Genomic DNA, 11,442 nt, shown 5'->3' on the forward strand with positions numbered 1-11,442 from the left:
AATCAGTAATGGGATATAGGTACAATGGATAGTTATTTAAAAACCACAGTTTTGAAGAATACTTAATGATATGGAAAAATACATTAGGATGAAAAAGTAAGATAAAAACCACAGTTTTTGTTTGAAAAGCATATATAATGGATTTATATGTTACATATGCACATATAAATATACAAATATTTATTTTAAAAGACTGAAAAGAAGTATAATAATGATTTTTTGTGGGTAGAGCAATTGTAATTGTAGAGCAATTTGTTGGATGCTTCCCATGGGCTAGGCACCATATTAAATTCTTCATGTGTGTTTTCTCAGTGAACTCTCCCATCAGTCGCATGATGTAGGTCCTACTCGTTTCTCAGATGAAGAAACTGAGGCCTAGAAAGATTAAGTAACTTGTCAAGGGTCATACAACCAGTAAGTAGAAGAGTTGGGACCTCTGTATTAGGCTCTTTCTGTTTTTTTTTTTTTTTAATTGAAGTATTGTTGGCTTACAATGTTGTGTTAGTTTCTGGTGTACAGCAAAGTGATTCAGTTTTACGTGTGTGTGTGTTTGTGTGTGTGTGTGTGTATGTGTATTCTTTTTCAGATTCTTTTCCATTATATATTATTACAAGATATTGAGTATAGTTCCCTGTGCTATACAGTAGGACCTTGTTTATCTACTTTATTTAAAGTAGTATGTATCTGTTAATCCCAAGCTCCTAATTTATCCCTCCCTCCCCCTTTCCCCTTTGGTAACCATAAGTTTATTTTCTATGTCTGTGAGTTTGTTTCTGTTTTGTAAATAAGTTCATTTGTATCATTTTTTTTAGCTTCCACATATAAGTGATATCATATGATATTTGCCTTTCTCTGACTTACTGCACTTAGTGTGGTAATCTCTAGGTCCATCCATGTTGCTGCAAATGGCATTATTTCATTCTTTTTTATGACTGAGTAATATTCCATTGTGTGTGTGTATGTGTGTGTGTGTGTATACACCACATCTTCTTTATCCATTCATCTGTCAGTGGACACTTAGGTTGCTTCCATGTCTTGGCTATTGTAAATAGTGCTGCTGTGAACATTGGGATGCATGTTTTTTTTGTTTTTTTAAATTTATTTATTTATTTTTGGCTGCATTGGGTCTTCGTTGCCATGAGCGGGCTTTCTCTAGTTGCAGAGAGCGGGGGCTACTCTTTGTTGCAGTGCGTTGGCTTCTCATTGCGGTGGCTTCTCTTGTTGCAGAGCACGGGCTCTAGGCGCGCAGGCTTCAGTAGTTGTGGCACGTGGGCTCAGTAGTTGGGGCGCACAGGCCTAGTTGCTCTGCAGCATGTGGGATCTTCCCAGACCAGGGCTTGAATCTGTGTCCCCTGCGTTGGCAGGCGGGCTCTTAACCACTGTACCACCAGGGAAGCCCCTGCATGTATTTTTTTTTGAATTAGTAGACTCTTTCTGTTTTGTATTTTCTAAACTTCTTATAATTTGTATTATTTACATGATGAAAAGCAAAATTAATTTTTTTAATTATGCAAACATATTGGGACAAGTCAGACTTGTACAGTCTGGTAGGATTTATTCATTGGAACCATTGATTCTTTAAACTAGCTAAGCAAAATAACAGAAGCATGGGACTTGGAAGAAATTAGACCAAGCATTTAAAGAGTTAAAACATACTCAGAGGTTTCTATTATATCAAGGATTTTTGGGGCATCTACTATGGGCAACTGATTTTTTTTTTTCTAGCATGGGTTGCAGCTAGTACCCCTTAGTGAAGTGAAATCTGTTACATATCTTACAGGCTAGTGAACGTATGGTAAGGCTGACCATTTTTATGACTGTTTAAGAATTCCTTAACCATTTTTGTTGTGGTTGTTAGTAGTTCCTTTTGTCTTGTTGGATCCCAAGGAGATAGATGTTGCCAGATGCCCAAAGGAAAAGATTTTTCTGTGTGTGAATTTGTGCGATGTCCCCCGTGGACGTGGCAGTATTTTTCTAATATAATTGTAATCCCTAGTTGATAAATGAATTTAATGAAAGCTAGAGGTGTTCGATGAACACCTATAGTCTTTAAGAACAGCATCATTCACAGAAAGCAGCAGCCATGTTTTCCTACAATCATCCCATCGTCACAGAGTGTCTAGTAGGCTAAATGGACCGTTGATTGACCCCACAACGTATATCACATATTCTTATGGTAAGAGGATTCTGACTCCTCATATATTTTTTCACTTGAGGAATATGTGCTGTATTAGGAAAATACATCTACTTATAAACCTTTGTCTAAAGAACTGTTAGAGGAAGAAAAAAAAAAAAGAACTATTAGAGAATTCTTCCTCTGGCAGGAAGTTTATTTGGAGAGGACAACACATGGAGATTAAGGAAGAATATGCCCTCCTAGTTGTATCTATTACATGAGTTGACCTTGTCAGCAGAGGGCCAGATGGATGTTAGTGAATCAATAAATGAATGTGTGTGTAAGAGACACACAGACATATACACCTGTACTTTATGAAATAGCTAGCCAGGGATGTGAGGAGAATTGGGCAATGAAAAAAGGGACCTGAAACCCTTATGTTAAGTGGATTGTTTCCTTTCATATTATATTTAAGGTTACTAAAAAAACCAGAAGATGAATAAAATTATTTCTCTCACCATAGAAAAGTGGGAACATTTTTCTTAAGACAGAATCCTTCCCAATCTTTTCTTCTTATTTTTACTTTTTAATAATTCAGTGAGGGCTTCCCTGATGGCACAGTAGTTGAGAGTTCGCCTGCCAGTGCAGGGGACATGGGTTCGTGCCCCGGTCTGGGAAGATCCCACATGCCGCGGAGCAGTTGGGCCCGTGAGCCGTGGCCGCCGAGCCTGCGCGTCCGGAGCCTGTGCTCCGCAACGGGAGAGGCCACAACAGTGAGAGGCCCGCGTACCACACACACACAAAAAAAATTCAGTGAAAATAATGTACACATTTCCATACTATTCTGTCCACTGATCTGGGTAATCCTGTTGCTTTTAGCTATGTAACTCATTACATTACAGTCAAGTGTAATACAGGGAAATTCTTCCGCTGGTTCTGTTCCTTTGTTGGCATCTTCGGTCCTGAGTAGAATGATCAACCGTGCCACATCATGGGAAATCCCTCATTCCTAGGCAAACTGGGACAGTTGGTCACCCTAATCCTAAGGGTGTATATTACACTCTAGGGATGAGGCTGGGCAGCTGGTGTAAGAATGTAGGAAACTGATGGAAAGGAAAAGTCCTGAGGTATGAAGACAACATTTTTTCCTTTTGAAGAATGTTTACTGTAGCTAAGGAAATGTGAAGATCAGTAAGCCAGTATCTGTGTGGTTAGTGGTGAATTAGTGATTGCTGCCTTAGCGATAAGTATTTCGGGTTTAGTCCTGCATTCTTCAATACCCATACCAAAAGACAAGGAGTCAGAGGAATGCCATTTTGATTTGAGCACTCCTGGATCATAGAAGAACATTCTGCCTTCAGTGGGTTTTGGTTCTAAGTACACACTGTGTTCTGGGTAACTTTATTTTAGCAAATAGAGATGTGAACATTTTTACTTTCAAATATAGGGTGTTTATGCAATTTCAGACCACTTTAAACCTAATTTGTATATACCTATAGTTAATACTTAGAGTAACACTTCCTCTAACATACTAGGTAGACCAGTTTCAGGTTTTACTTTTGCCTTGGTGTTCCTTAGCAGGTTTGTCTGTCTCTTCTAAGTCTTGTTCTTGGTTTCTTACCTTACAGAGAAGTGTGGGAAATGGAACTGGATAGACTCAAGAATCAAGATGGTGAAATAAATCGGAACATTATGGAAGAGACAGAACGGGCCTGGAAGGCAGAGGTGAGAAGAGCCGCTATGTTGAAGCTATGTTGAAGGTCTTGATTTTGGGCTTCCAGATGGTGTGTACTTTTGGCATAGTATCAATACTGTACACTAAGCTATTTAAGTATTATACCGTAGATATACTAAGCATTGTTTTAACTATCTAAGGGTAGCTTTGTGTATGTAAAATTAATAAAGTGTGTGTGTGTGTGTTTGTGTGTATGTGTGTGTATGGTTTCCTTAGATCTTATCACTAGAGAGTCGGAAAGAGTTGTTGGTATTGAAACTAGAAGAAGCAGAAAAAGAGGCAGAACTGCACCTTACTTACCTCAAGTAAGTACCTTCCATTTCTAGGGTTTTAATGGCCCTGCAGTTTTGTGTTTTGGAGGGATTTCTTTTTAGGTTTTGAAACCCTGGGCCAGCTAGTCTGGCACTTATTCTGTCTTCACGGGAAGTCATCTCTGTGTGATAGTAATTTGTTCAGTGATTTCTCTTCCCATACTCGAAACTTCCTCACTCTCTGACTCTTCCCTTTCTACAGTTCTATAGTTTTGTACTTTTTATTGTATTATTTCCAATTGGATAAACAGTATCTCTTATGCTGTCAAGCATAACAAATGTCTTTGGAGATTTGTTTCTTATACAGTCATTTCTCCTCTTTCTGCTGTGAAATTTGGAGGACCCCCGTGGCATTTTCAGCCAGACAAGAGCCCTCTCTCTGTGGTTGGTCCGCTTTCTCCAATACTTGTTTTGCAAGATGCTGGAGTAAAAGTGAGGCAAATGGCTTAGAACCTTGGCCTTCTCCTGCACATGCCCCGACCTCTTCTCTCCAGGCCCACTAGCCAGCTACTGTTCTGCTATCTCAGAGAGTTAGGAATTGGGTTTCTTTAATTCTGTAAATTACTCTTGGTTTCTTGAAAGGTCAACTCCCCCAACACTAGAGACAGTTCGTTCCAAACAGGAGTGGGAGACAAGACTGAATGGAGTTCGGATAATGAAAAAGAATGTTCGGGTAAGTGTAGTGATGCGTGATCATTGAATCAGAGTTAATCTGTGCTTAAACACTTCTGGCGATAGGGAAGGACCTTTTGCATTGCCCTTAGGGCCTGTCCTACCACTCCTCTTGCTTCCTGATACAGGATGGTGCTCTCTTTTTGGGCAGGCTCATTCTGCTTAGCAGTAAAGGATACTTCTTGCTTTTCTCTCTTTTCTAGGACCAATTTAATAGTCATATCCAGCTCGTGAGGAATGGAGCCAAGCTGAGCAGCCTTCCTCAGATCCCTACTCCCACTTTGCCTCCACCCCCATCAGAGGTAAGAGCGCTGGCTTTGGGGAGTCTACCTTTGTGTGTTGGTGGCAGAGCCTAGAGTCTTTCACTTGTTCTTTTTATAAAGATATGGGGACCATCCTTATTTGGTACAAGAAAGAGTTGCTCACTGATTTCTGCTCCAGTTTCCTAAACTTTTGTTTTCTTTCTCTCCCACTTGTCTTCCACCTCTTCCCCTCTGCAGACAGACTTCATGCTTCAGGTGTTTCAACCCAGTCCCTCTCTGGCTCCTCGGATGCCCTTCTCCATTGGGCAGGTCACAATGCCCATGGTTATGCCCAGTGCAGATCCCCGTTCCTTGTCTTTCCCGATCCTGAACCCTGCCCTTTCCCAGCCCAACCAGCCTTCCCCACCCCTTCCTGGCTCCCATGGGAGAAATAGCCCTGGCTTGGGTTCCCTTGTCGGCCCCCATGGTCCACACGTGCCCCCTGCCGCCTCCATCCCACCTCCCCCAGGCTTGGGTGGTGTTAAGGCTTCTACTGAAACTCCCCGGCCCCAACCAGTAGACAAACTGGAGAAGATTCTGGAGAAGCTGCTGACTCGGTTTCCACAATGCAATAAGTAAGTATCTTTAAGGATTAATTTAAAAAGTGTTTTTCAGAGAAATGTTTATGGGTTAAAATAGGAGAGGTTTCACAGATATTCCTCATGAGTGTAATATAGAATCTCTCCCCCTCAACATTTTTCTTTCTTAGGGCCCAGATGACCAACATTCTTCAGCAGATCAAGACAGCACGTACCACCATGGCAGGTCTGACCATGGAGGAGCTGATCCAGCTGGTAGCTGCGCGACTGGCAGAGCACGAGCGGGTGGCAGCAAGTACTCAGGTAAGAAAAGCTACTTGGCGGAGAACTCAGACCTGCTGAGATGTTGGGGAAGAGGTAGATTTCGGAAGTATTTGGGGTGGGAAGAAGCATTGCAGCCAGGGGTATCTGGCCTGCTTTCTTCCTTTGCTGAGCTGGGAAATGAATGACTTCTCTTTGTTAAATGCCCTGTTTCTCAGATGTTCCTCCCTCACTGTGACAACGTTTCTGCCCACAGCCCCTTGGTCGGATCCGGGCCCTGTTCCCTGCTCCATTGGCCCAAATCAGTACCCCAATGTTCTTGCCTTCTGCCCAAGTTTCATATCCTGGGAGGTCTTCACATGTAAGACTCTATTCTTTGAAAACTGGGATGTGGAGAAGCTGGGGGTGAGGAGGGAGTGGGTTTATAGGTGGAGCGCAGGAAGAAGCCATCGTCTCCTCAGCTGGGTTGTCAACAGCCCCAGCTGGGAAAATGCAGGTACTGTGTATTGGAACTTTTCTTTCTTTTGGTGTAAAATCTTTTTGCTACATGGAAAGAGTAGATGGAATCATGGGCATATAAGGCAAGGAGGCCCAGAGGTTCCTTACTCTTTTGACTGTCCCTCCTCTGCTGTGCAGGCTCCAGCCACCTGTAAACTGTGTCTAATGTGCCAGAAACTTGTCCAGCCCAGTGAGCTGCACCCAATGGCATGCACCCATGTGCTGCACAAGGAGGTGGGTGCTGCATGCCTTCCTCTTTTTTCCACTCTTTCTTTTTGACAGCTGAGATAATTTAATTTTCTTGAACATTTTACAGTGTTGATGCTCCTCATTAATATCTAAACATAAGGTTTTCAGTAAATCGTGGCTTAAATACCAGCAGAATTCAGAAGACTGGCAGCTAGGCTCTCCCAGCTTCCTTCTCCCCCATTCCCTGTAGGGGACTGGACCAGATAAACAGTTCATACTAGAACACTGATAGTCACTGTCTTGGAAAATTGACAATAAGATATACATATCTAACCATTGTTTCAGATGTACCGTTGCCAAGAGACTTTGCTGAGATGAGAGGAATGGAATAGGGAACCTGAATATGAGATTAGTAACTCCTTTAATAAAATAGTTGGAAGGCTGACCTATTAGAGATTAGCTTCACAAACTGACAAGTTATTCCTGTCTTTTATGATGGTACCAGACAGAGTTAAATCTCTTAGCACCAGGGATGATTTTTTTTTTTTTACTATTTTGTTTTGTTCATTTTGTTTTTCTAAGAGGTAGAAACTGAATTTATATCTAAATTCTTGGTAAGGGAAAATCCTGAATAAGATTTGAGGGCGATGGGTATTAGGAGATGGAAGCTCATCTCAGGCTAAATGGATGACAAGAAGGAACAAGCCTGTAGACAGTCAGCAGAAAGCAGCTTCACACTGTTACTAGCTGATTGTTAATGTTCCCTGTAAAACAAGATCAGGTTCACCTGCTCTGAAGACTCTTTCTGGCAGTACAAGCCAGTGAAGCAGCCCTTGCAGTCCCCCAGTGAGCTTTTCTGACTCAGTAAACATCCCTTAGACCTGTTGAGCCTTAACAGCGCTCTCTCCCCTCCTTCCCTCCATCTTTCCAGATGAACCTGAGGTATGTCTTTCTTTCTTTCCAGTGTATCAAATTCTGGGCCCAGACCAACACAAATGACACTTGTCCCTTTTGTCCAACTCTTAAATGACGGACCTGACTGGGGAGGAAGAAGAGGAGAAACTGATGTGAACAGGAAGCGTGGGTTCAAGATTTCTAAAACTCTATATTTATACAGTGACATATACTCATGCCATGTACATTTTTATTATATAGGTAATGTGTGTATAGAAAGTCTGTATTCAGATGTTCGTAAATGAAAGTATGTATATTATGCAGAAATGGTCTGTCCCCCTCACCTTGCAATTCCTCTGGGAGAAGCAGATTGTAGGTAAGATGGTATTTAATTTGGCCTTGAAATTATGATATTCCTGCCTAGGGCTGTTTTCAGATACAATATAAAAACATCTAGGAAGCTGCTCTTGCTCTAAGGCCACCCTGCTCTGACTTGGCTCAGCCTGTAGTCCATTTTCTTAAGGCTCACGTATGCCGATTTGAACCCTGGTGCTCACCTGCTGTCCAGCCAGATGCCTTGCTTATTGAAAGCCTCTGGAAGCCTCAGTGCTATTCTAGTCCCTCTACTCCAAATGGAGAAAATGAGACTGATTGAGGAAAAAATATATAACCCTGATAGTTTGATTTTTCGTTGAACATTTTACTGTGTTAACACTCATTATTTGTACATAGACATTAGGTTTACAGAATAGTCTGTTTACATCAGCAAAATTCACAGTCCCAGAATAACAACATAACCAGGTCCCATTTCCCCCATGCCTCCACAGACTTCTCTCCACCCTACTTCCTGGATAGTCATCTCTTTAGAAACTAGCATAGCCCACAGGTCTTTCCTGGGCCAAGCCATCCCTTTCCACCACTGACTTGGCTTCTGATCAAGCTTTCACAGACCAACCTTGTGAAGTCCTCACCACTTCCCCTTCACTTCTGGTCTTCTAGTCTAGCTATCCCCCCTCCCCTTGAAGGTTAAGGCAGTTGGTTCACAACCAAGTTGTTGGGTGACCTTGGGTGAGTTCCAGGCAGGCACTGGGGTGAGGAGATGTCTGTGCAAAATTCCTTTCAGGATGATCTTGGGATATGGGTTTGAATTTTTGACGCAAGAAAGCTATGGGGGACATGCTTCCTGTCCTGGGAAAAATGGAGACCAAAGTGCTATGAAGAAGGGAGGTTAGATTTCAAGTTTATAAGTCATTGGTTCTATGGATAGCTATCTGGAACTAGGTCATTTTTTCACCTCTGCTTATTGAGCGCTTTCAGTTTCTAGGTTTATACCTGGGAAAGCTGTGTTTCTATTAGAGCTTTGACTCCTTCCCTATCGCTTTATCTTTACTCCTAATGGAAATGGCTTCAGCTCCCTTCTCTCTTGGAATTAAACAAGTAAAAATTAAGCAGTAATAAAAAAAATTAGCTCCAGGAAAGGATATGATTATGTTACCAACAGGTGAAGTTTTCCCATTCTGGGACCTGGAAATGCTTACTCGTACTAGTAGTACATACGAGGGTAGCCAAGGCTTCTCCTTTCGGAGCCAAATAATTCTCTCCTCTCCGTTTATGTTACTCTTCCTTGTCTTTCATCCTTGCCTATCAGCTCATGAACATACTCCTTCTCTTCTCTGGTCTTACTTGTCCCGGTTTATTGACTGGCAACAGTGTAAGGAAATGGATTTCCTGGGATCTCCTTGGCATCTTGTAGGGCGATGGAAATGGCCTGAGTACTCCCCACTGTAGCGGTCAGATGACCCACTTTCTTTGGTTAATGAAATATTAATGACTCTGGTTTGGTAGCCATCATGAACAGGGAATGTGGCAAAATGGAAGACCGGTTCCTTTGTTCTTTTCATTTGGTGGGGGGAATTCATTTTTTATCTTGTGATCTTAAGATTTTATCTCCCCTTAACTTTGCAGCAGGCTTTGGGCCACTTGCAGTATTTTTCAGTATCCAATGAAAATATAGAAATTGGAAGTGGGTCTAAAAAATATCCTGTTTCTTTTCCACACATCTTTGACACCAAAGGGGTAAAGAGAAAAAAAAGAGGGGATGGGGGGCTTAACTGCTTCCTAGTGAAAGCCCGTGGAAACCAGCTGCAGCAGGAAGACCGTGTGGTGGAGGGTGTGCGTGGGGGCCAGGACTCATCGTCGCTCTTTGCTCTTTCTCGTTCAGGATCAATCCGAAAGCAACAGTTAAGTCTTGGCCACCCTTGTTCTCCCTTTTCCCTCTGTCCACTGGCCTGCACTGGTACAAGCTGTGCAGACCCCCGGGGAAGGCCCCTGATGCAGGGAGCGGAGATGGGACAGTCATTTTTCTGGCATAGAATTTAAAAATAGAAATATAGAATACATATTTTTACAAGGAAGAAGCTGTTGTCTAAATTTTTTTTTTTTTTACACTTTAAAGTTCATGGTTTCAGGGTAGAAAGGAAGAAACTGTTAAAAGAAAAATAAGTACAAGTTTTCTCTTTCCAAGAAAAAAATAGGACAATGAGACTTACTAAGGAAGGGGTTGAGTTTTATACCCTGGAAAGAGCTGGGAAAAAGCCAGTTTTCCCCAACGTGGGTCGAAATTATAAAGTGGAATGTGACATTTTCATTTCACGGTAGCAATTCTGGAAGTTTATTTACACAGTAAGTTCCAAGCTGGAAGTGGACAGTCTCTCCAGTCTTCCTGTCAGTCTCTGTGGTTACGGGGTGTTCCCCGTCAGCCAAAGCAGCACCAGGTGCAGTGGGAATGAAGAGGACTCAGATAAAAAACTGCGACTCGGTATTCTTGTTTTATTGGTTTATGGCTTGTGGGCAGCTGGCTGAGGCCAGGATCTCCAGAGGCCCTCTTTGTATTTCCCTCTCCCTCATCAGGTAATTCTACACTGTGAGGGTCCCATACCTGGAAGCAGTGTGTTGAGCAGAGAGGGATAGGATCCAGTGGAGTAGTAAGAAAATGCAGCTCTTCCCATTAACACTGGTATCGTAGTCGACTGGCTTAGAACTGATACGGAGGAAATGAGCTTGGTCCCCACTGTCTAGCCCAAGAACCAGCCTGGGTACCCAAGTACTATTAGGAGCGGGGAATAAAGAGCAGGATAGGGGCAAAGGATGGCCTCCATCAAGGGGCTCTTGTGGTGAAGGGAATTAGGAAGCCCGGAGGCTGTCATCCTTTTTCCACTCAGCCTTGGTACTGAATGCAATGCTGGTGGAGCCAGAAAGCCCTGTGTTCCTGACATGCTTGGTATAATGCTAGTACCACTGTGGGGTGCCTTAGCCAAATAAATGAGGGAGACCTTAGAGACGGGAGAAGGCAATGAAACTGCTCTGTATTATGTCAAGATCTTACTACCACTTACAGCTGAACAGGAAGAAATCCAGGCAGGGGGCACAGGGCGTCAACTCTATACCTGTTGAATGAATCTTCAGAAGTCTGCTTCCAAGGATTAGATAGGAGAGGTTTCCTATCTATTCTTAGCACCTCAGCTACAAAGCTCTGGAGGAATAGGACTGGGGCAGGGGGTGAACAGGTAGCCAGGAAGACAAAGTGCAGCCCTGTTATATTTGCTCTATTCCAGCTGCTTTCCCATAGGGCACCTGGGGCTTCCAGGGTTGGGGATGTTTCAGTGCTACCAGTCACGTGTAGAGTAGAAGGTTCAGGTAGGGACAAGGAGTTAATAAGGTAGAAATTCATTTGTTAGATGGAACCTTTGAGTGGGCACTTTTCCTTTAAGAGAGTTAAAAAGAGCTTTTTGGCTAGAGAAGCCCTCCTTCCCATCGCACTTTTGGTCAGGCTGCGACCACAGAAAAGAAGACGTTGGGAAGCAGCACCCGTCTTAGAAGGTGGGATTCTATCTTGGAGATGCCGTGTAAAACTGGGACGGGCGGG

General features: G+C 42.8%; 1 protein-coding gene across 5 annotated transcripts in view; it reads left to right on the forward strand.

The window, feature by feature from the left end:
* Positions 1-11,126, forward strand: part of RNF214 (ring finger protein 214) — a 51,961-nt gene extending 40,835 nt beyond the window's left edge. For 2 of the 5 annotated variants that reach the window (XM_082626607.1, XM_082626609.1), the window contains exons 7-15: positions 3,745-3,841; positions 4,068-4,156; positions 4,745-4,835; positions 5,038-5,136; positions 5,335-5,711; positions 5,846-5,978; positions 6,193-6,297; positions 6,573-6,668; positions 7,588-11,126. In XM_082626607.1, the coding sequence (XP_082482733.1) occupies positions 3,745-3,841; positions 4,068-4,156; positions 4,745-4,835; positions 5,038-5,136; positions 5,335-5,711; positions 5,846-5,978; positions 6,193-6,297; positions 6,573-6,668; positions 7,588-7,653 (1,153 nt within the window). In that variant the 3' untranslated portion in view covers positions 7,654-11,126. Of the gene's footprint in view, positions 1-3,744; positions 3,842-4,067; positions 4,157-4,744; positions 4,836-5,037; positions 5,137-5,334; positions 5,712-5,845; positions 5,979-6,192; positions 6,298-6,572; positions 6,669-7,587 lie in introns of those variants that run through there. The other 3 variants (XM_082626608.1, XM_082626610.1, XR_014294548.1) reach the window with 2 other exon arrangements.
* The last annotated feature ends 316 nt before the right edge of the window (positions 11,127-11,442 follow it).

Source organism: Mesoplodon mirus, assembly GCF_964341445.2.
Source record: "Mesoplodon mirus genome assembly, chromosome: 7".
NCBI lineage: Eukaryota > Metazoa > Chordata > Mammalia > Artiodactyla > Ziphiidae > Mesoplodon > Mesoplodon mirus.